We start from the raw sequence: 24,154 nt of genomic DNA, 5'->3' as shown, positions 1-24,154 counted from the left end.
TCCAAGGGAGCAAAAGGTGGCAGAGACTTGTAAAAAGCGTCCATAAAAGGACAGTGTACAAAAGCGAGTCTGCCAAGGCGTCTTTGGTGCTTCCGGCCTGCAGCCTCGCGGAGGCTGTGTGAGCTGGGGCCACAGCCGCGGGAGGGACCCGAGTGGAGGCGTCCCTCCCAGAGCGCCTCATGCTGAGGGCTTCTCCCTGCTGTTCCCGCCCCTGCCTGGCTATTGGTGTGATGAGTAACACAACAGCACCCGGTGCCCCCAGGGCTGCCAGTGACTCCATGGTGGGCTAAGTGCTTGGCCCCTTCCTCCTGATCACCCTAGTGGGGGTGGTTGTGGCCGTGACGCTGTATATCCAGAAGAAGAAAAGGGTGGACAGGTTCCGGCCCCACCTACTGCCCACGTACAGCTATGGCCCAGCCGAAGAATTGCACGGGGCTGAGCGGGAGTTGCTATGTGAGGTGGGGGATCCCTAGGTGGCCCATGGCTGGCACAGTAGCTACCTGCACTAACGGACCCCCCCCCCAGCCCTGGCTCCACTGGAGGGGGGAGCCCAGAATCTCTCGTTTCTGCAGAGCAGAGCCTCCCCCCTTTGCCCAGCAACAGGACACCCCATAGTCCTTAGTTGGACCTGCTGGCTCAGACGGCAGTCCTTCCCCCCACCGCCAAGGGGCTAGACCTCCCACATCTGCCTCGCTTTTGTCCCCCTCCTATAGGCACTTGCATCTTTTGGCAAATCCTGAAACTGGAGGGGAGGGGTAGGAATGACCTCTTCCCCCTCCCCGGAGATGTCCCAGCATGCTCAGCTTTGCCCCTGCCGCTGTCAGGGGCTGGGTTATGGTTTCCTAGGGAGGGATCTGTCCTGAATCCTGTCTCTAGGGCTGGCTTTGTTTATGTCATACAGCGTATGTATGTTTTGTAAATAAAATGCTTTGTGGATGGAAAAACAGAAAACAAAAAAACCTCTAAAATTCCAAAATCACATCAAGCAAAAGCATCATAGAGCGGACAGAAAGGAGGGCTTGGAGTCAGGAAAAGATGAACTCAGCAAGCAGGCCCAAGGACCTTGCGGCCAGTCACAGGGGGATGGGTCAGGGGCAGAGGCGCCGATCCTCCACCAAGCCTCCTGTCCCGTCTGGGCCCGGCCCTCCTTCAGCTCCCAGGCCCAATCCGAAGCCCCGTTTCCAGGCGCTCCCCTCTCACCAGAGCACAGAAGGGCCCGACTGCTCAGGATTTCAGGAGGCTTCCCTGCCCAGCATCTGAGAGGCTGGGGGGCGGGTTCCACGCTCCCCTAACCTGGTAAGCTGCTGCCCGCGGCCCCAGAGGCTCGCCAGCCCTGCGCCCACGCCGTGCCCCCCACAGCGTAAATGCCAGGGCACGGAACCCCGCAGGTGCCTAATCGGTGCCTCTGCCGGGTCACAGATGCCCCGTCCTCTCGGCCTTCCTGCAAGGAAGGAAGGCGGCAGCAGGAACGCAACTGCGACCCACGGGGACGGGGACACGCCAGAGCGTGTGACCCCGGTCTGTGGCAGGGTCCGCCCACGCCGCACTGACCCCCGCCGGCCCGGCCCGCGCCCACCCCCCACGCGCCCACCTGCGCTCTGCTTGGAGCCCGAGGCCGCGCCCTGCTCCACCCGAGCCTTCTTCTTCTTGGACGCGGCGCCCTCGGAGGGGGCCGGGCGCTTCTCCACCGACGGGGTGCACAGGGCGCGCTTCTTGAAGAGCTCGCGCTCCTTCAGCAAGCTGGGGTCCATGGTGCTGCGGGGAGAGACGGGAAGTCAGACCGGCCGGGCCGGGAGGGGGGGGGGGGGGGGGGGGAGGGGGGGGGGGGGACGGGAGGGAGGCCCCGCCCCTGCCCCGCCCCCTCAGCCCCAGGAGCCCTCCCGGGAGGCCCCGCCCCCTCAGCCGCAGGCCTGCCGCCCCCGCGTCTGACCGCCTCTCCCCGCACCCCGGGCCGCTGCACTCAGCGGGCGCGACGTCGGGGCCTCGACATGTCCTCTCGCCCGGACGCCCGAAGCGTCGGGCCCGGCCACCCTCTTTCTCCCCGGGAGCCCCAGGGGCGGAGCGGCTGCCCTGGAGGGAGGCGGGGCTCCACGTGGGGGCCGCGCGCACGCGTTCCGAGGGCCGCGGGGGCAGGGGGGGCGCACCCACCTGCTCGAGAAGGGGGAGGGGCAGGAGCCGCCTCGTCGTGGCCCCGCCGCCGCCGCCGCTTCCCTCCGCCCAGGGCCGGCCCGGCCCTTCGGGTCCCGTTAGCGCCTGCGCTCGCCCGCTCGCTCGGCCATCCGCTGTGGACCTCCGCCTCGGGGTCTCGGCTTGGCGGCGGAAGCGACGAGCCAAAGCTGGGGCTCCGAAGCCGCTTCCTACTCCGGAGTGTGGGGAAGAGGCGGGCGGCCGGTGCGCTTGCGCCTGCGCCGCCGACGTCACGACGTCACCACACGCGCCCTGTGAAAGGGGGCAGAAAGGGAGAGGCGCGGTGCTTGTTGCCACGGTGACGGGAGTGGGTTATGCCGCAAAGGCCTCTGGGCCGCCGCCTCTCCCCATCACGGAGCAGGAGCCGCTGGGAGGGGAGGGGCTTCGGGAGGTCAGCTGACCCTGGTAGAACCTGACCTGACAGGGGGCGTGGTGGTGGAGCTGAGCACTGTGGCCACTAGAGGGCGCCCAAGCGCCCAGAGCGCCGGCTTTGCGGGGTGGTTGGGAGGCGTCACCTAAATGCAGTTCAGCTCCTTCCCCAAGGGTGCGCGCGCACCCCCGGAGCCTGGCACCTGGGGGGAAGGGCAGGCCCTCCTCACAGCAACAAGCACGGCGCGGCACACAGCAGGCGTCTAATGTTTGCTTAGGGAGCGGCCCAGGCAGCACCCAGAAGCCCCGCTGCCCCTGGGGTGCGTGCGCAGAGACCCGCCCCGTACACCTGGCCTTGGGCTGCAGTGTAGCCTTGCAGGAGCCCTCGGCCTCCAGCCCCTGCAGGGCAATCACAGCAGGCTCAGAGGGGAGCCTCCGCACTTGGCCGGCGGGGGGGGCAGGGGGGAGGGGAGAAGGAGCCCGGCCCCCCCCCCCCCGCCCCAGGGGGGCGGCGGCGGGGCCCCGCCCCGCCCCCCCCCCCCCCCCCCCGCGCGGGGGGGGCGGCGGGGGGGGGGGGGGGACTCACTGCGGGGGGGGGGGGGGGGGGGGGGGGGGGGGGGGGAGGTGACCCGTCCAAGGTCACACAGCCAGCACCATCTGGGGCTGGCGCAGAGCCTCACCCCAGGCCCCCCCTGGCTCTCTGGGCCCCATCGGGGCTCCTTGGCTGTTTCCTCTCCCCCCCTCACTTTACAGCTGAGGTCCTGGAGGCAGGCGGGGGAGGTGACCTGTCCAAGGTCACACAGCCAGCACCGTCTGGGGCTGGCGCAGAGCTCAGCAAGAGGAGCCTGTCTCCAGAGTGGGGCGGGAGAAGCCCAGCCCAGTGCCCAGCCAGGAGGGGCAGTGAGGCGCTCTCAGGTCCCAGGGCTGAGTCACGCGCTCTCACAGGCTTCAAGTCGGCCCAGACCCGGGGATGGATAGAAGGGGACCGCGTTCCCGCAGTGAGTCCCTCGCCAGCCCCTGGAGAGCCGGGGCTGCCGGGCAGGCACAAAGGACAGACACGCCGTTAGACAAGCCACGTCCACTATTTATTGAAGATCTCTGTGCCCAAAGGGAGCTGGCCTGGACAAGGAAGGGGCGTGTGGCGGCGGTCCCAGGCGCCCCCCTCAGCGGAGCGTGACGAGCTCTTCGGAAGAGGTGGGGTGGATGGCCACCGTGTTGTCAAAGTCGGCCTTCCTGGCCCCCATCTTCACGGCCACCGCAAAGCCCTGCAGCATCTCGTCGCACCCGATGCCCTGCATGTGGATCCCCACCACCTGCCGAAGAGCATTGCAGCCTCACCAGCGGCCCCAGCGGGTGCCTTTCCCCCACGGGACTGCCCCAGTCCGCTCAGCCCACCAGGAAATGCTCCAAGGCCCCTTCAGCAAGAGCCCTCCGGACAGCCAGCTCACCAGGACGGCAAGGAACAAGGGGGTGTCCCCGGGGCTCTGGGGCCAACGAAGCCCTCGCTCCAAGCATGGTGGCAGCGAGGCAGGAGCTGAATACTGGGCAGGCGGAGGGGACGAGAAGAGCTCCTTTCCAAGGAAGGAGACCAACTGGGCCCCCGTTCCTGCAGGGCCTCAAGCAGAGGCTGGGGGACCCCAGAGGGGAGCTGCCCCTGCCCAGACACCCACCCACCACCACCCTCAGCGCCCTCCTGTCCAGACTGGGAAGGAGCCCCGTGAAATGGGCAATTGTTTGGTGCAAAGGTTTTCTTGTTTCCCCCTGGAGACAGAGGATATAAATGCTTACTAACTAGAAAAAAGAATTTAAAATTTCCCAGCATGACCTCTGCTGCTATGAGAGAGCACTGGTTCAGGGCTGGGGAAACCAAGCGTTATGTGAATGCCAACTATTAATACTACTCTGCAAGGAGGGGTCTTGGGGAAGATGAAACTCAACCAGGCCTTAGCAGCAGCAGACAAGATATCCAGAGCCACCTGGCAGCTGGCCCAGCCTCTGCCCTGTCCCACCCACCCGGACACGCCCGGCAGCACCCCTACCTTCTCTTCCTGGAGGGCACACACCATCTTCATCACACACTTGGTTTTCCTTCTAGTCACCGCGTGGTACATAGGGGTAAAGGTAGTCACGTAGATCTTCACATTTTCTTTTCCATATTTAGAAATGGCTTCATCTGAAAGGCAAATTGACAACAGTTTCCCACCAAGAAACTCTGTCCAGTGCTCCCAGAGAGGGCCGAGGGCAGAGGGGCGTGAGGGAGGAGGGAGAGGAGGCTATCATGGCCTGAGGGCAAGGCCTGCTACCTAGCCCTGAGAGCATAAAACGGCTCCTACCTTCTGTGAGTCCCACGGTTCCAATGGGCGGGTGGCTGAAGACAACCGTTGGAATGTTCTCGTAGTCTAGCTTGGAGTCCAGTTTGCATTCAAACAGTCTGTGGGCAAGCTTCCTCCCGGCGGCGATGGCGACTGGAAGTACAAGAAGGGCATTAGGAGGGCATTCCTGGCGAAGGCTCCGCCATGGACGCGGTCCAGTGGCTGCCAGGCCGAAGCCCCTCTGTGTGTCTGCTACTCATCAGTCTGATGATGGAGGAAGGCCTCGTCCATCAGATAATTCACTGAATGTCAGTCACTATCCCCCCCAGTCTGAAAGCCTGAAAGTCTTGGGTCATCTGAGGTTACAGATGCAAGCATATCCCGAGCAAAGCCACAACAGTGACCGCCGGCTAGGCCTCTCCACCTCTTCACACCGACCACCATCAGCCGCTCGGTGGCGCCACAGCAGAACACCCAGCCTGGGCTCAGGAAGGCCTGAGTTCAAATCCAGCCTCAGACACTACAGCCGAGGAGGGCCTCAGGTCTCTCATCTGGGAAATGAGATGACAGCACTTTCTCTCCCTCCTCCCAGAAAGGCCGTGAAGAGTAAATGGGAGACTTGTTTGCACAACTTAAAATGCTCTAGAAGCACCCGCTGTCATGGTCAGGACTTGATCTCCACTTTTCTCCCTTACGGAAAGATGCTTTGGTGGAGGCTGGGGGTATGAGGCCAGGGTGGCAGGTGGGCCACGGCCAGCAGGAGGCAGGCACGGCCCCTGCAACAGCCCGCCTTTGACAGCTCCATGTGAAGGATGCCAAAGCCAGGCACTCCTGCAGAGGGACGGCTGCGCCCTGGGAGTGAGTGATGGGCACAGCTTGTGATCACGATGCCGGGCATCTGCCAACATGCGCCTCGGCCATCTTTCTCCCTTTTCCTTTCCTCAGCTATCCCTGCCTATAACCTCCCTCTCCCAGCTACTCCCATCTCCTGCCAAACAGAAGACAGGAAAGCAAAACATTTGTAGGGATTGTGCCTGGGCAGGCCAAACCCATGCCCCTGGGGTGGCCCGGCCCCGGGCAGTACAGCTCCCCACGCTGCCAGTGCTGGCCATCTCCAGGCTGGCAGCTAAGCAGAGAATTTCCAGTTCTGTGCTCAAGGGGAATTGGGACAACATCAAGTCCAACCCCTTGTTTTGCAGGGGAGGAAACCGAGGCTCAGAGAGGCCAAGGAAGCCCCAGAACGGACGGGGCGGCTCCACAGGCCATCGCAGGTCAGCCCTGAACCCAGGCTCTCTGGTCCCTGCCATCAGGGAGGCTGAGGCTGGCCACGGGCTGCAGCCCCCGAGCTCTGAGCATATAGCGGCTGAAGCCCAGCAGGGCCCCCCAGGACTTCTGGCAGCAGCATGGTGAGGCCCTGGGAGAGGGAGCTGCCCTGCTGGATGAGGGGGGGAGAGGAAGGCTACCTGGGGTGAGAAGAGCCTTTCCACACACATCCCCAACAGCGTAGATGCCCTTCCTGTTGGTATTCTGGAATTCATCGACCAGGATGTGCCCTCTGTCATCAGTCTGAATGCCCTGCGATGGCAAAATGTGCGATCAAAAACCCATGCGTCCTGGGCAAAGCCACAAGCCCCACCAACCTGCAGAGGGAACGCCCTCTTGCCCGCCGCAGGGCCCAGGCTAACCACATCTGTCAGCAGCAGCAACAGGATCCAGGAAGCTCAGACCCTTACTGGCCCCCAGAAAAGTGTCTGTCCCAGCTTCCTCATCTCCGAAAGGGGTGCTGCCCCCCAGGCTGGCATTGGACATCTCTTCCCAGCCTCTGGGCACTTTCTGCTCTGCCCGTTCCCTGAGGTCTGCCCACAGCTCCTGGCATGCTCTGTCTGTATCTCTCTGGGCCCAGAGCAGGGGGCTGAGGCACAGCTGAGAGTGGGGGTAGTGCCCTCAGCACGGGGGGCAGGCCCCAGCACCCCGCCCTCCCCCAGCCTGGCAGCAAGCCTCACCAGCTTGCTCAGGTTCAAGCCCTTGATGTTGGGGGTGCGCCCGATGGCCCACAGCAGACAGTCCACGTCCGGGATTGTGCAGACAGCGGGTTTCCTACCAGGCTCTGCAGTCACCATGGTCAGCTCCAAGCCTGAGGGCATCTTCTTCACTTCCTTGATCTGGCCTCAGAGAGAAGGGCAGAGATGGAGCCGGGTGGAGGGAGAGTAGCAAGAGGTCACTTGACTCTGTCGACCCTTCTCAAGGGGTCATCGTGTCAGTGCACTCAAGGGTAAATGTTTAACAACCAGCTCTACGTACCCACACACACAGCACACTTCAGTCTAATCTCCAGTATCAGCATTTTCTCCATCACTTAAGACAATCAACAAATTCATACATCGAGCCCCAATTTGTTGTGTTTGCCAATTTCTGAGGTGTAAATGCCCAGAATGAACATTTAACAACCAGCTCCCCAGCATACCCCAGCACAGGATTAGCCTCCTAAAACCAGTCATTTAGACTTGCTGCCTAGACCCCCTCTTCTGATCCCACCAGCTGACTGAAGCTTCCTCCCTCTGCTCAGGCAGAAGACCTTCCCCTGGGGGAGTCCTTGCCCTCCTAACTCTGCACTCAGTACTGAACCTCAAGGCACCAGGAAAGTGACACAGGTTCATAAGAAGTGTATGCCCCCTATGGGGTACGGAAGGCCACCCCACAAGCACAGGTCCCTGTAACCCAGGAGGATGCAGGGGGCGTGTGCACACTGACAGCAGGCACAGAGTGCCCTCCCTTCTCCAGGGAAGCTGCCTCACGCTCCGACTGCTCTCCAGGGGAGGCAAGGATCGAGGCTCATCTTGATGTCAAAAAGCCCACATTCCCAGCACAGGCAGAAAGGCAAGTTCCCCAGTGAGAGGCCGGGAGAGCCGCTTGTTTCAGGACCACTCGCTATCAGGGAGCCTCAGCCTGCGAGCTGGGGGTCCTGGGGTCCCCTCCTCAGCAGCATCACTGCTCCCACTCTGCCCTTGTCCACCCACCCCCAGCCCGAGCCACTGAGGGGAGGCCAAGAGCTGTGTGCCAAGCCTGATGGGTCTGAGGAGGGGCTTGGGCTCCTTCCGTACCTGGGAGTACTTCAGGACCTCGACGCCCCCATTCTCTAGTTCTTCAGTGCAGTTGGAACTGATTATCGCGTCAAAAGACCGAAGCACCTGCCAGGAGGAGGAAGGGAGGGAGGCAGAGGAGAATGGGAAAGTCTGCGAGAGGAGGATGTTTGCCCCACTCAGCGTCAGACTGGGATCTAAAGGTGTGGGACCAAGCTCTGGCCCTGCCACTGATGAAATCCGAGCTAGAGCTGGGAGGGGCCCCCTCCCCGTCACCAGCTACACACATACCAAGTGAAAAAGCAGGAATTCGAACCCAGGTCCTTTGACTTCAAATCCAGTGCCCTGCATCACACTACCCACTGATCGCCTATGTGGCTGCAACCCTCTGTGCCTCAGTTTCCTCATCTGTAAAATGAGGGGACTGGGGGAAATGGCCTCTAAGGTCCTAAATAGCTTGAGTCTCATGAGAGCTTCCTCCATGGCTGAGACAGCCTGGGCCTCCCTTTCCAGAGAGGGGCAAGAGGCAGAAATGATCATGCCCAGATTGACCCGTTCACACATCAGGAATCCTTCACTTGTCCCAGGGCACCGAGGAGAATCCCTGACTTTTCAGACTGCTCTCCGGGGGAGGGATAGATGGGGGCTCATCCTGAAGGCAAGCTCCCCGGGCAGAAGCAGCCACAGTACCAGCCCTCACCCTGAATGTGTCCACGTCCACGACTGGTCCCACAACTGTCACTGAGCCTGATGTGGGAATGGCAGGCTCCTCACCGGGGCCCACAGATAATATTTTAAAAATAATCCAATAATGTAAAAATAATTTGATAATTACATTTCAATAAAATGGTTCTGCTTTGTAATCCTCCATAATGTCTTATGCATTTAATGACATGATTCTGAAAGGGGTTCATGATACCCAAGAAGTCAAGAATCCCTGCTGTCCCATGCCCTGGGACAGAGGGACCAGAGGCCACAACCAGCTGCCAGAAGATGGAAAAGGGGCCAGAACTGGGTATGAGCCAGCCCACTATGGTGGGAGCTTGGCTCCGTGCAGTGAATGGGAAGATGAGGCCCTGAACTCTGTTTACTCCATCACAGGACAGAAACCAACCTGGACCACCCCTGTCGCTCCCAGCAACAGCCTCCTGGAGGGTGTTTGGCTCCCTCCTGCACAAGAAGCCCACTACCGCCCAGGAAGGGCCCCTCTCTGACTCCAGTCTCTCCAACAAAGAGAACGAGGAGGCCTGTGAACTCCAGATGAGTCCTCTAGCTTTGCAAACCAGCTATGGTCATCAGTATTTTATTATCATTGCAATTCCTCACCTTGTCATGACGTATCATCAGTGACGTCCGAGAGCCCAGGGCCGAGAGGATGCCAGCTATCTCCACAGCAATGTACCCAGCACCCACAATCACACTGCGCCTGGAGAGGAGGCACAGGCTTCATTTTAGAGGGAAAGACCAAAACAAAACCAGCTCATCCTCTGCCCCCCTGCCCTGGGACTCCCACAGCCCTGGCTCCTAACCTCCTGCTTTCACTGGGCGGCCTCCAGCCTGGCCCAGCCCCTCTCTCTGACCCTTTGACCCACCGGAACTCCTATAGCTGCTGATCCCTCCATTCTGTGACTGCCTTCTCCTGCTTCCAAAAGGACACAGGGAACTTGGGTGTCCTCTGCAAAACAGCACACCTCTCTATCCCTTTCCCTGGGGACAGGGGGAGCCCAGGTACCCCTCAATGCCATCTCCTCCCTGGTGAGCCTCTTTCCCACTGATGTCCACACCCACAGACCACTAGGGAATCTTGTTGCTGTCAGTGACATCCTGGCAAACACTCTGGGACCCCGGATCTCCCACTTTCCTCAGGGGCTCCAGTGGCCGGCTCATGGTGCCCCCCCCAATCCCTGCCCTCATCCATGGGGGCTGGCACGTGACCCCAGATGCTGGGGGCTGGAAGCAGTGGATGCAGCTTAGACCAAAGCACAGGGGTGACTTCATCATCTCATCAGTATGGGCACTGGGGACAGGGCGGTCACAGCCTCTACCAGACAGACACAGATAGGGTCAACAAGCTGATCTCAGTTTACCAATTCCTTCCATGGCCGTGACACCACCTGTCTACACTATCTCAGCTACTCAGGCAGAGTCAACTTCATGTCTTAGAGTTCTGTTCAGTCACTGACTCTACGTGACCCCATTTGGGGTTTTCTTGGCAGAGACACTATAGCAGCTTGCCCTTCTCCAGCTCATTTTAGAAACTGAGGCAAGCAGGGTGAAGTGACCTGTCCAGGGTCACACAGCTAGGAAGTGTCTGAGGCCAGACTGGAACTGGGGAACAGGAATGAGGTTTTCTGATTCCAAGCCCAGGGCTCTAACCATTGAGGAACCTAGCTGCCAGATTCAAGCTGATAGGACAAAGGGATTATAATACCTACTTCCCAGGAGAGATCTTATCATTGGAAAAGTGCTTAATTAAATTAGCATATTTATTTTCTCTCCTTCCCTTCTCTTCCCCTCCCACAGTCTCCAAAAGTGCCAGGAGCCCTCCAGGCAGCCCAGAAAAGCCTTTATCTCTGACTGACTCAGCCACCCCTTCCCTACCAGGAGACCCAAGCTGCTGGGCCAAGGCCCCTCAGACTGGGCAGGAATAGCACCAGACCCAGCAGGCCCTGTCTGGATAGGATAGGGCTCCCCTGACCTAGCCGACTGGGAATGTGAAAGGGGGAGAAGATGAGGCAGGTTTGGCAGGGCCTGGGCTTGATGACACCAGGCTGGCTCTCCTGCTCACCACAGCCTTTTCTAATGCGCACTAACCTTCTCTTCCATGTTTCACTACACAATTTTCCCAAGAGTCCAAGGGGAGTTCACTGGCCTATCATTTCCAGACACATTCTCTTCCCTTTTTTGCCCATCTTCCGGCCCACTGTGCTTTCCTGGGGCTCCAATCCCATCTGCCAGTTCTTTGAACCCTGGAATTTAGCCCTGCAGGGCCAGGGGGTTTAAATTCCTCCAGGGCACCTTGCTTAGGATCACCCCACTTAGCTCAGGTTCCAACTTCCTCCAAGACATTCTCCTTTGGTGCTTCCTGGTCTGAAGGTCATCCCAAGAAGACTCCTCTGTCCTCCACCTCCCACACAGTCTGACTGGTTCTGCGATGTTCCTATTTCCCCTAACGTAGCTAAAACCAGAAAAACCCAAACCGCCTTTTTCTGGTTCTCAGCTTTGCCATGGGTCACTCTGAGAGTTAATCTAGGATTTCAGGGCTTACATGCTACAGTCTCCCATGTGACTCTGGGTAAAGAATAACTACTGAGCCTCACTTTCTTTAACTATAAATGGGTATAATGCATTGCACTACCAACATCACAGGGTACTGAGAGAGCACTTGGTAAATCATAAGCAGTTATTATTTATCATCATCAGGGTCGTCATGGAGTCTTTGCTCCCTTCACCAAGTCATACTTGGACAACTGACAACTGAAAAGGAAGACACAGGAACTGCTTGTTGCCTCCTGGGTGAAGGAAGCACAAAAGGCTGAGGGCCTGGACAACCCTAAAGAGGGAAGTCACAGAGCTAAAGCAACCAAGCTGCCCCGTCCTCTCCACTCAGGTCACAGAGAGGTCAGCGGCCTCCAGGCCCTCAATGCCCCCCAGCACAGCCCAGGGCTTTCCTCAACATCATTTACGGGATTCCCTATTATGTTGATCTGCATAAGATGTTTCTTGAAGCTGTCATGGGCCAGTTTCTGGGGTGTGCTGCTAAGTGTTTAACAACCAGGCTCTTGAGAAACAAATGTACCTATGACAAACTTTTAAGTTCAGTCTGCATTATTAACATTTTCTCCATGAATTCTCAAGTCTAGACAATCAACAAAATGGATCTCCAACCCCAGCCTCTGACCCCTATCCTCACTGTGAGACCATGAAAGAATCACTGCCCTCCCTCATTTTCTTTTGTTAAATGAAGGAACTGGCCTCTGAGGCCCCTTCCACCTCTCAGTTTAGGCTCCTATGAACTCCCAGCCCTCCTTTTCTTCATCTGTGAAATGGGGGCAGTCATCTTATTTATAAACCATGAGTGAAGTCCTCCAGATGGGAGGGTCACAGCAGGATCACCATCAGCCAGTTGGGGCCAGGGATCAGTCTGCTATGCCCACCCAGGATGGGAGTCGCGTTGGGCCTTACCTGGGTAAATCTTCCAGCTCAAAGAAGCCATCGCTGGTCATTCCCAAGCTGGCACCTGGGAAGTAAAGAACCAATGGCCCACTCAGCAGGCAAGAGGCAAGGCTGAGGATTTCCAGCACCCACACCTGGCCCAAGGAACGGAAAGCAGAGAGGCGAGGGCCCATTACTGTGTGCCTGTCACTGCCTGGAGGGCCAAGGCTTGCTCACAGGCCTTTCTTTGTTATGAGGAGGCTTGGAAGGCAGGGCCAGAGGTGGGAGAGAGCAGACACACTGTAAACAGCAGAAGTATCAGGAATCCTTCTTTAGAAATGCTTTGATTAGGGGGCAGCTAGCTGGTGCAGTGAGTAGAGCACCGGCCCTGGAGTCAGGAGGACCTGAGTTAAAATCCGGCTTACTAGCCCGTGTGACCTTGGGCAAGTCATTTAACCCCAGATGCCCTCTAAAAAGCAAGAAATACTTTGATTAGAGAATCTGGAATATTTTGTGCCCTTTAAAATAATCCCCCTTTGGGGGAGGTGATTTAGGGAGAAATAAGTCCAAGACAACTCAGCTGTGTGGAGAGGCTGCATAGAGAACCTCAAAGGGGCATCAGGGGCCTGGGTTCAAATCTCTGTCCATCCCGTCCTCCCCCCGTAACCTGGGTGAGGCTCCTCCTCTGTGTATGAGGGGCCGGTGACCCAGCCTCTGAACACCCTTGCCCAGTGATCCTGTGGCTCTGCCCTCAGCAGCTATGCGAGCATGGGAATTCCCCGCACCGCCTGGAGTCCTCTCCTGTGAAATGGGGACCTACTTCACGGCTGGTAGGGAAAGGCCAGTATAAGCTAGGTCACCACCATCATCACTGTCACTGTTCCAGCGACCGCACAGATCAGCCATTAGGACGCGCTTTGCAGACCGCCAGAAACGCAAGCTGCCATACTGAAAGTGCCACATCTCAGAGATAAGCCGCGGGCTGCACATCAGTGGTGAGCCGTCCCCTGGCTGAAGACCAGCAGTCACAGGACCAGACAATCAAGGCCACGCCTAACCTGCTGCAGCTGCTAACAAGCCCTATGTGCCACTCAAGGTCCGTAAGCGCCAATAATCCTGGGAGGAAGTGGGGGGCTGTTCGTTTTTTTAACACCCATTTTACCGATAAGGAAAAGTGAGTCTCAGAGAAGTGACAAGCTTTGTCTACAGACACAAAACTGGCAAGTATCAGAAGTGGAATTAGAAGCCAGATCTCTGCTGACTTTAAGCTGAGCACTTTCCTCTGCCTGGAGCCTCTCTCCTTCTCAACACCACCCCATGCATCCGGGCCCTGGGCCAGAGCGTGCCTGGGCCTGATCACCTGAGCTCACCAGGGAAGCAGGATGGCTGGTTGAGCACGCCCGCTTATCTTGGGTGCCCAGGGCCTTTCCAGGCCCCTGAGCCCTGAAGCGACCTAAGGTGAGCCAGGGGGCTCTGCGTCCTGGGTGGTGTTCACCCTGGGCAGTGCTCAGGCCCTTCCACTCTTCCCTGGAGGCAGCTTTAACAAGTCACTTGGCTCCCCCCAACCCTCTTGCAGACTGCACCGCACTCACATACTTAACCCCCTCACCCATCCTCAGTTCCTTCTTCTGAATAGGTCTCTTTAAAATCAGCACTGGTCTAAGAGCATCCTGTGTGGACACATCGGTCTCATTGGTCACCTCCGCCCCATCCCTTTCTGCTGCATCAGAACTGTTTGTCGTTGTGACGTTGAACCTCAAAGGGCCCGTTTACAGGCTGTGACTCTACGTTAACAGCCCTGGGAAGCCCTGTGACAGAGTGCCACACTGTGAGGCACGACCCAGAAGTGCCAACAGGAATTCTGTTTCTGCTCAAAGAAGCCCTGGACACCTCACTGGTCCTGTAAAGGGCCCTGCAGCTCTGATTTCAGAAAGCCCCATCCCGAGAGGTGAGGAGTGTGGTGGGAAGCGTTGAGATCTGATCTGCCATTTGGGCCTTCACACCCAGGCTTCCTGCCTCCTGTGACAATGCCCAGTTGTACCAGACAATGGTCACAAATGAAGCAAATTTCCCTTGTATCCCTCCTTCCCTGCCCAGGACTCTCCCGGGTGTCTGGTGCTCAGGACTGCCAGGTATGCCCCTTCCTTGGCCCCCTTGGGAAGGGCAGCAAGCAGGTTAGCTCAATAGTGACCCCACAGGTCTTGGGAGGGACACAGCACGGCCACGAGCTGGCTGTCCATCCTCCCCAGCTACAGTAAGGTAGCTAAAGAAACCATCTCCATCGGCTGGAGGGGATGAGCGTTGGGTGCATGCATAGGAGCCCACGAGCCTGGCCCGGCCTGCCAGCATCCCAGCCTGAGGACACTCACCAGGGATCTCGTCCTCACTGGGAAAGGTCGGGACGCCCCCCGTGGCAATCAGGATGTGGGGAGCGCGGTATTTCTTCCCATTCACCTCCACGGTGGGCTCTGGGTCACTCGTGAAGGCTGCATGGCCCCGAATGATTTCTATTTGGGACTGAAAAGAAGACAGGAGGGTCATCCATGCAGGGAAAGGCAGGGCCACTCTAGGTCTACGATGGCCGCTGCCATTCAGGTGAGGACAGTGCAGGGCACACGGCATTCCAAGCATGACAAAGCACTTCCCTTTCGGTACCGTCTCTTGTCCTTCTGCTGCACTCTCCGTCCCTCCCACTTCATTCACGGTCTCATCTGACCCTCACAACAGACAGCTTGTAAGCATGTATAAGCACCTACTCCATGCACACATGTGAGAGGGAGAGCAGGCATCCCCATCTCAGTTTAAGGGTCACACAGCTAGCCAGGCTAAGAGCTGGCACTCACGCCCTCCTCTGCCGAATCCAAGGACCAGCGGTTCTCAGGAATCTGTACCCTGAAGACATCACAGGCCTGTCACTTGGATGATATGGGCCCTATACCAACATCCACCCGCCCCCGTGAGGTCACAGGATCCTGCTTGGCTGCTGCCCCCCAGAATCACCCTCCCATGCAGGGCCCACAATGGATGTGCCAGGAACACGGCTGGCTGGTTCTCAGTGTCTGCCACACCTTCCATCTCTAGGGGACACCCCTCACGTGGGCCCTGGGCTTGGGCCATAATCAGCCACCTGTCCAGCACCACCACCACCCCCAAGAAGCACAAGGCTCCTTCTATCCCCAACACCAGGGACTTCCGCAGTGGAAGCCAGCACCTGGACAAGACAGCCCTTGGGTGGCAGGGTCTTCTCTGGGCTATGTGGCCCGGGGATGGCAAAGTTCAGTAATAACTCTAGGGTGGGGAGACACAGTGTCCCCCATGGGGGAAGAGGGCTGAGGCAAAAGTGATGCCCGACTCTCATGAAAAAGAGAGTGGGTGCAGAAGCCTCTGTCTCAGGTAGGCAGGGTGGAAAATAAGGGTGAGATTAAGCAATGAAGCAGTCTGGGCCTCAGTTTCCCCATCCGTAAAATGAGGGGCGACTCAAGAACCTTCTGTTCCCTTCCAGATTTACTTCATTTTCCACGCCAGACAAGGGGCAATGTGAACCACTAAGAGCCCCCTCCCTCCCTATCACCCACGGGTGAGATCACAGATCTGTGGAACAGGAATAAATGGGCATCGCGCCCTTTTACTTCTCTCACTCCCAGGATTATGCCTGCAGGCCCTGGAGCTTTTGGCACCAGTAGCCTCCAATTCAGCCAGTGAGTGTCCCTCCAGCCCTCAGGTAGCTGGCCAGTGAGGAGAATTTGGAGACGACCCCTGGGAGAGAAAGGAAGTGGGCAAAAGGGGCAGGGATGGCTGGAAGGATGTGAGTCGGGGGGCCACCAGAGGGGAGGCCCTGGTGCAGAGAGAGGGGCTGGCTGCCCGTGGCGATGACTTCTAGAGTAGAGGACTCCCCCTCTACTAAACCACCCCAATCGATAACTGCCCAGTCTGGGTAGCTGGCCCTGGAGGCCTCTGAAGTCACCAGACCAAAGGGACTGGCAGTTGTCCTCACTTAGTGACCGCTCATTCACTCACGGACCGCCCAGTGTCTTAATGACTGCCATCTAACAACATAAACAGTAACCTGCACGCCTAAGGCCTCCCTCCATGTGTGGGGCCTGATTTTGCAGGCGTGGAAAACGCTCCTTATGAAAATCAAAGAAAAGACCTCCAGCAAAACAAGTGGCTGCCTCTAGGGAAGCCTAGCCCTCCCTCCACCGCCCCCCCAATGGCAGCAAATCCACCAGAAAAGGAAAACAAAGCCTTATAAGGAAGACTGCCTTGCAGCGAAAGACTGATTAAAGAAGCCCACAAGCCGAAAAGTGATTCTCCGATGGGATGGACATCAAGTCCCAAGACAATCAGAAGAAAGCCACCCGAAGGGACAATACTGCCTGGGCTCCAGGAATTCATGAAAGGGAAGCCCCTTGGGCAGTAAACAGAAAGGCCAGCTGGCATTAAAAAAGAAGCTGAAGCCAGTAATGGGGGAGCCTAAAGGAGACATCAAGAGAGCAGAGCAGAGCTCGGAACAGCTGGAGGAGAAGCTTCCACAGTGAGAGAGGCCCCGAGCAACAGAACCGTCCTGAAAGAGGACAGAGTAGCAATCAGAAACCAGCACCCCTCAGAGTCCCTCACCGAGGCTGAAGCAGGCCCACGGGGCTGTCTGCAGTGAAAGCTGCACCCCTCAGAGTCCCTCACTGAGGCCGAAGCAGGCCCGCGGGGCTGTCTGCATTGAAAGCTGCACCCCTCAGGACATCCCCCAAGTGATAATAAACAGATCAGCAGAACCCACAGGAGCCAGCAGGGAGGGAGCCAGGGTTCTGCTGAGTAAGGGCCAGCACACAGATTGTGTGGTGGCTGGAGTCTGGCTGCCCTTGGTCACAGCAGCTGAGCAGCTGATCAAGGGGGCCAAGAAGGAAAGCCAAGGGAAGAAGAGAGCCTTGGAAGACGGGCTGCAGGGAGAAATTTGGAAACAGGGCCTGTGTGTATCCGTGCATAAAAAGGCTGGCATGGGAGAGAAGAGAGGGCAGAGTGCACACCTCGCTGACAAATCAGGCAGCATGACAGGGCCTGGTGGAGGGACAGAGCCTGGAGGCTGCCGGCTGTGGCTGATGCTGGTGGAACTCTAGCTTGGAGCTCTGGACTGAAGAAAGCCAGGCTGCAGGCAATCTGATGGAGCCCCTGGGACAGGGCACCGGGTGGCCTAAGGAGGGGTGACCAACCCATGCCAGAAATGCAGCCGGACAAAGCTCCCATGCTGGACTGAACCCAGGACTAACCCTGCACATCCTTCTAGGCTGGACAAGATGGGGAGAACTCGTCTCTAAAAAATGAATAAATCTTAAAAGAAAAACTTTGAACCCCAATGGAGAGAAACCCCAGCAGACAGACCTTGGTGAGGTTGTTTTGGTAGATGTTGTTAAGACGGCTTACGTAGGCATCCCGCTTCTCCTTGATAACTCTGCAACAAGAGAGGAGTCACTTCAGCTAACAACCAGGATGGCCCCGGGCTCATCGTGGGCAGGGAAAACAGCTGTCTCTGTCCAGCTGGGCAAGGAGAGCCCGCCAGAACTAGCAGACTCCCTCGTCAGTGCCCTTCCTCCAGCCACGACCTCCTAGGACATGTGTGACCCTGGCTGGAAGCATCTGTCCCAGTCCAGTTTGGCTCCAGCCTCCCCTCCTGTCATCGGCTCTGCCAGAAGAACTGGCAGCATGCGTGCCTTACTCAGCCCCTTCTTAGAGAACACGCTGCTGGAGGAAACGGTCTATACTGCCTCTCCTGCACAAAGCCCAGAAGCTCAAGGGTCCCGGGGCTGAATTAATGGCAGGAGGACTCGCCGTGTCCTCATGCTCCCTGCTTCTCTTCCAAACATTCCCTGCCCTCAAGACTGTCCATCTTCACTGGTTTCCAGACCACACCCTATGTGCCACCACACTCACCGCCAATTGAACTTGGCATCACAGCTCTGGAAACCATAATCCTCTTGGTCGTGAATGTACTCCGAGTGGACCGCCGTGTTCCACATGACCTGGAGGAGAGGCAGCAGACCAGTGGGCAGCCAGTTAGAAGGAACCCGCTTCATGGACAAACACTGCACCCCCAGCTCTTTGGGATGGAGGCTGGCTCTTGCCTCGGCTCCCTGATGATCAGAGGGCCCCGATGGTCGAGGCCTCCACAACCATCACTCTGGAGCTGAAAGGGGCTAAAGACACCACCCCGTGCAAGCCTCTCATTGTGCAGAGGGGGAAACTGAGGCCCAGCACAGGAACTGGATGGACCATGGCGAGTGAAGGCTCCCTTCCCGCAAATGCAGTCTGGACATTTGTTGGCACTACAAGGATACCATGATAGGGACCGTGCTGCAGCGACCAGATGAGGCCCTGCCTCTGAGAAACCTGCTCCCTGTGTGACCTTGGGCAAGTCCCTTACCTGCCCAGTGCCTCAGTCTCCTGAGATGTAAAATGAGGAGGTATGTGCACTCATGAAGCTCCAGGGCCCAGACTTTGGATCTGCCTGATTTGTGTCTTTTCCTTCCAGAACACTCCATAGACATTATAATCAGTGGTCAGGAAGCCAAGCCCCAAAATCATAGGGTACCTGGATTCAGAGGCAGTGGTCCTGTGTGGCCTTGGGCAAGGCCCTTCCCCTCTCCAGACCCCACTTTACTCTGGCTCAGGAGAAAGACAGGCCACTCCCTCTCACTGGACGGTTTTTGGGTTCATTTTTTCAATCCACACCCTAACAATGGGATTAACTGTTCAGGGAAAAGTCTTTACAATGGGCTCAAAGTCCCTGGGGAGATTCCACATCCCCTGTCACCCTAATACCAGGAAGTTGCCAACTCCCAAGACCGTCCTCAAGTCAACTGTAAGCTGGGCGTGAGCAGAACCGGGCAAGGCAAGGACTCCATGCCAATGCTTCCTTATGGGCAATCTGAGGGGGTGGGAGAATGAGGCCCTACAGGGGAGAAAAGAGGGCACTGGGGTGATGCCTGAGATCTCTGGAAGGGTCTCCACATCTAGACTTGGGTTTCCCATCAGACCCACCCAAGAAAAAAGGAGTGTGCCCTGACACCTTATATGCGACTTCTGGTCTCAGAAAGTTGCCCAGGGCAGAGGGACCTGCCCAGGGCCACAGGTTTTCCAGCTTTCTCCAGCTACAGCAAGCTGCCTCAAGGCTCCCTCCATCAACAAGTAAGTCCAGAGAATTTTGGAATGTCTGTGCTAGGGAAACCTGCAAGGTTGGTCAGGCCATATGGGTGAGAAAATGGAAGGCCCAGAGCAGATCCCAGCTCCCTCCACCCTCCACCCCCTCAGCTAACAGTCATGTCTATATTCTGGCGGGAGACCCTGCTCTCCTGAGCTCGATGCCAGATCACCAGAGTTGATCGCTGCTCAGGGAACCCAGCAGCTCCAGACTGGAGACAATGCCACCCTGCGGGCTGAGCCAAGGGCCACCACAAACCTGGAGAGCGGACAAAATGGCCTTGCTGACCGCACAGTGACAGCCACTCAGGGAGCAAAATGACACTCTCTTGGGTCCAAAACCCTGGGGCACCTCATACAGATGCAGGGGTGCATCCAAGACCCAGTGGAAGGGGCCTCAGAGACAGCCACTCCACCATCCTCACTAGACAGGCAGGGAAACGGGCCCAGCCAGGAGGTCACACATAGGATCTTAGCCTGTAGAGCGGGAAGGGGCCTCAAAGGACTACCCTCCTCACCTGACAGATGGAGAAACTGAGGCCCAGGGAGGTACTGTGACTTGCCTGAGGTCACCCAAGCAGAAAGGAGGATTTGAACCCAGGTTCTCTGATTCCCACTGTACCACAGTGAACCAGGCTTTAGAGCCTGTATGTTTCTGAGGGACAGCAGCCCTTCCCAAGGCAGACCCTTGCCTCAATTTGTAGACAAATGAAAAAGTTAAGGAAGAATACCTTTTTGGGGACACATCCGACATTCACCTGAAAAAAGAAAATGAACAGATTCAGGACAGGGAGCCAGAACCCAGCCCCAGCTCTCCCCAGCACCCAGGGCCTCTCCGCCCCAGTAGCTGTTTTCTGGGTGTTTCTCCCAGAGGAAAAAAAGGGGGGGGCAATGATCTGGTCTGGGCAAAGTTCTGGGGGAAAGAAGGTTCAACATTCCAGTTAGAAGGGGCTGTCACCTGGGAGAGCTGAGTTATTAAACCCAAAGTTAGATACTTCCTATCATATGACAAAGGGAACTTTAGTGATGGGGAAAAAAGTCATCCCCTTTCCAAAGCCTTGAAAAGCTAGTCGTCACCTCTCCTAGTTTCAAGGTTTAAAAATTCAGCAGGAAAATCCTGCTGGTTTACAGCCGGAAAAAACCTTAGGGACCACTGAACGCCTCACTTTACAGATGAGGAAACTGAGGCCCTGCTAGGGAAAGGAATTTGTCCAAGGGGACAGAGGGAGGAGCCGGAATCTGAACTCAGGTCCTCTGTGTCGAGATCCAGCCGGCTTCATCCGCCCTGAGGGAAGGAGCCATTCACTGGAGCTTCACTGCCTGCCCACAGGGGTTCAGGTCGTGAAGACCAAGGCCCTCCATTCTTTTCCAGTCCCCTTTAACTGGAAAGCTAAGCACCCCAAACATCAGACTAGAAGCCCATCTGGCCACAAGGCTACCACTGCACCTCAAACTTGCTTTGTTCCTTGTCCTGATGTTGGACATTGTGTCTGACTGTCCCCTGGCCAGGGACTCTGTGCCCCGGGGGTGGGTGCTCTGCCCCCCTCCCCCTCCTCAGCCTCTGTGCCCGGGGGTGGGTGCTCTGTCCCCCTCCCCCTCCTTAGCCTCTGTGCCCCGGGGGTGGGTGCTCTGCCCCCCCCCCCCCTCAGCCTCTATGCCCCGGGGGTGGGTGCTCTGCCCCCCCTCCTCAGCCTCTGTGCCCCAGGGGTGGGTGCTCTGACCCCCCACCTTGGCTTCTGTGCCCCGGGGGTGGGTGCTCTGCTCCCCTCCCCCTCCTCAGCCTCTGTGCCCCGGGGGTGGGTGCTCTGCCCCTCTCCCCCTCCTCAGCCTCTGTGCCCCGGGGGTGGGTGCTCTGCCTCCCCCCTCCTCAACCTCTGTGCCCCGGGGTGGACCCCCCCCCCACGCCTCCTGGCTTCCAAGTCTCAGCCAAGGCATCTCCTTCCCTGGCTCTCTGAATTCCAAGGCCTTCCTTCCCTCTGTGACTCATCTTCAGTTTAGCCTGATTAAGTGTGCGATGGCGTTTCTACCTAGTTATTGGTGTGCTCTCTCCCCCACTGGGCTGCGCACTCCCAGAGAGTAGAAACTGTCTCTCCCCTGTCTAGCAGCACGAGCGCTCAGCACCGTGCCCAGCACACAGTAGGGACTGTTTCGGATCCCCGGCACACAGTGGGGACTGTCTCGGATCCCCGGCGCTCAGCACCGTGCCCGGCACAGCAGGTACTTTATAAATGCTTGTAGACTTGGCTTGTCCACTCTTCCTGCCTTCGCCATAGCCTAAGCCATCCCTGGCCTTTCTTCACCATCTTCACGCTCACCCTGTCACCCATCCTGTCCCAACATGGACAGTGCCCTGCTGGACAGGAGGGAAGCCGGCCACACCAGCGGGCTGCCAGTATAGAAGCTGGGAGGGCAGGGATCGCTTCATTCTTTGCCTCTGCACCCCCAGCCCTGGGCTCAGGGCTGGACAACTGGGCTCACTTCAAAGGACTGCACGTTTCCTCTTTGTCCCTCTTTCAGGACCCATCTGGTGTGTTCTCACACATGAACACCGCCACATCCCAGGGCTAGGGGTGCTATACACCAAGGCTTGGCCCAGGCTGCCCTGGGAGTGCCAGTGGACAAGGGACCAGAGCTCTGGGGACAGGGGTAACAGTGATCACTGCTGCCTGAGGCTCCCAGTAGAGGAAGAGGAGAGAGTGTGAGTGAAGAAGGCAGCATTGACACAGCCAGAAGCCGTCCCTGCATGACAGGCTGCCGGAAGACTCTGCTTAGCCTCTCCAGCCAAGGGCTGGAATTTCTGGCAGTGGGCCTCCAGCAGACAGCGGCCACGAGGCCGTGGAACACTCCCAGTGGGTGCATGAGCCCTTCATCCATCTGGGAGGAGGGGCTCCCTCCCCCCAACCGTGCCCCAATCCCCAGCCGGCCCTGACTGTGGCACCCAGGGCAGCAGCTGCACGGGGCCACCCCCTCGCTCTCAGATCACCCTGCTACGGGGCACTGACCAGGAAAGGAAGAGCCCCACACCCTCATTCCTTATCTTAGGTGGGACACATGAGTCACCCAGATTGGCAAACAAGGGAGGGCTTCTCATCACACTCCCCGAATTGTGCCTCCAGCCTCTCTGGAGCCAGGGGAGATCCTGGCTCCTCATTCTCTCACCCTCCATATCTAGCAACCTTGTTGATTCTACCCCCCCCCCTTTCTCCCCTGCCCCCCACCTCTTCTACCTTAACTTCTACTGAGTGTCTGGAATAGACAGGGTCTCTAATTGTAGGGGAGCCCCCCGTGGGGCCCTGGCCTTCTCCTGGGGTACAGGGCTCTTCCTCCTGTTCCAGTTCCAAGGCCTCAAATTCACAGCGGAGGTGGGGGCTAAGGGGGCCACAGTGTGGACAGGAGGAGGCAGGCAGGGGCAGACGGCCCACAGAGAGTCCGGAGACTGAGGGAAGGGAAGGAAGGATATGGCCCAGCATCCTGGAGGATGGGAGGGCCCAGAAGAAGCTATACGGCCTCCTCAAACACGTTGGCTAGGGGTCCTGGCCTCTGTTAGCAGTCACAGAAGGGACCAGAATCTGGAAAACAATATGAAGTGTGGCGAAAGTCACCAACCTGCGTGTGCCCTGGGACCAGGCCTGTGCCCAGAGAGAGCAAAGAGAGGGGCACACAAGCGTTTCTGGCAGCTCTTTTTGTGGTGGCAAAGAAGTGGACCCAGAGGGGAACGGCCAAGCAGGTGGTGATGGAACCACAGCATGCTTTAAGAAACTGCCAGCAACTGTTCCTTCTCTTACAACACGGCTAATGGGGAAATAGGCTTCACATGACCACAAATCGCCCGCCTCTTAGGAGGGGGACAGTTTGGAACCCAATATTTTACAAAGGGTGAGAGCTGAAAATTGTCTTGGAAAAAGGTCCGATACAAAGTGGTGCAGGGAGATCTGTGCACCCAGAGGCAGAGGGGCAGCAGGACCAGAGGAGGGCTCCTCCCGCACCTAGCAGCCCGCGGCTGCCCCTGGACCCTCTCCAGCTGGTCAATGTCCTCCCCAAGCTGGAGAGTCCCTGATGGGCGCGACACTGCAGGGGAGGGCAGAGCACAGAGGGCTTGTCACCTCCTCCTGCAGGAAGCCGTGATGGCACCAGCTTCTCCGTCCTGCCCGCCGCCCCACCGCCTCCCTCGTCTCCTTCCAGGCCCTTGCCCCGGGCAGCTGGACCCCTGAGCCCTCAGAATGCCCATGCCAGTCTTCCTTCTCGCCCCTGACCTTGGCAGACAGCATCCCACCAGGGAGGGGACTGCTTGGCCCAAGGTCGCAGCCTGGCTCATGGCTCTAGCCAGAGCCACAGGTCCTCCTGCCGCCCCTCTCACTTTACAGAAGAGGAAACTGAGGCCCAGGGTCAGACGAAGGGCAGAGAGCGGGCTCTCAAACCCAGGCCTTCGCTCCGTGACCCTTCGGGCCTCAGTCTGCTCCTCTGTGAAAGGGGCTGCAGAAGGAAAAGCCGAGGCAGCGTCTCTGCCCGGAGGCCGGGAGGAGGGCAGGGGCGCCCGCCCCGCGCTGCCCAGCTCCCGGACGAGGCCAGGGAGGGCGCTGATCCTGCCGGCCTCAGTGCCCCCACCGGTCACTGGCCCCGCCCCCCCATCCTCCCGCACTGCCCCCGCACTCACGCACGTGCCCCCCAGCTTGTGGCTCTCCACCACGGCGGCACGGGCTCCCAGCTCGGCCGCACGCCGGGCGCTGGCCAGGCCGCCCGAGCCGCCGCCGATGACCAGGAAGTCGTAGGTGGCCGGGCCGGGGCCCAGGCCGCCCGAGGGCTCCATGCCCCCCGCGGCGACCCTGCGGCGCCCGCACTCCAGGGACGCGAGCAGCAGCCGGG

The 24,154-nt window shown here is 58.4% G+C and overlaps 2 protein-coding genes across 2 annotated transcripts in view; both read right to left on the bottom strand.

The window, feature by feature from the left end:
- The window catches only part of GTF2E2 (general transcription factor IIE subunit 2), a 68,786-nt gene extending 66,386 nt beyond the window's left edge, over positions 1-2,400 (bottom strand). Inside the window, exons 1-2 of the mRNA XM_069104946.1 lie at positions 2,149-2,400; positions 1,592-1,755 (exon numbers count right to left, since the gene is read on the bottom strand). Coding sequence (XP_068961047.1) covers positions 1,592-1,751 — 160 coding nt within the window. The 5' untranslated portion in view covers positions 1,752-1,755; positions 2,149-2,400. The remainder of the gene's footprint in view (positions 1-1,591; positions 1,756-2,148) is intronic.
- Positions 2,401-3,619: 1,219 nt separating this feature from the next.
- Positions 3,620-24,154, bottom strand: GSR (glutathione-disulfide reductase). Its single transcript, XM_069104940.1, has 13 exons — positions 23,946-24,154; positions 20,023-20,049; positions 18,026-18,114; positions 17,477-17,546; positions 14,473-14,620; positions 12,134-12,188; positions 9,275-9,374; positions 7,970-8,056; positions 6,872-7,030; positions 6,332-6,443; positions 4,890-5,021; positions 4,596-4,729; positions 3,620-3,869 (listed from the first exon to the last, which is right to left on the bottom strand). The coding sequence occupies exons 1-13, from the start codon at positions 24,096-24,098 to the stop codon at positions 3,720-3,722; spliced, it is 1,416 nt and encodes a 471-aa protein (XP_068961041.1). The 5' UTR covers positions 24,099-24,154; the 3' UTR covers positions 3,620-3,719.

This window comes from Petaurus breviceps, unplaced genomic scaffold (genome assembly GCF_028583685.1).
Source record: "Petaurus breviceps papuanus isolate PSGF00001 unplaced genomic scaffold, PetGlider_PUasm1.0 689, whole genome shotgun sequence".
Classification (NCBI taxonomy): domain Eukaryota; kingdom Metazoa; phylum Chordata; class Mammalia; order Diprotodontia; family Petauridae; genus Petaurus; species Petaurus breviceps.
The sequence above is the reverse complement of the archived record's forward strand: the minus strand, read 5'-3'. Positions and strand labels throughout refer to the sequence as shown.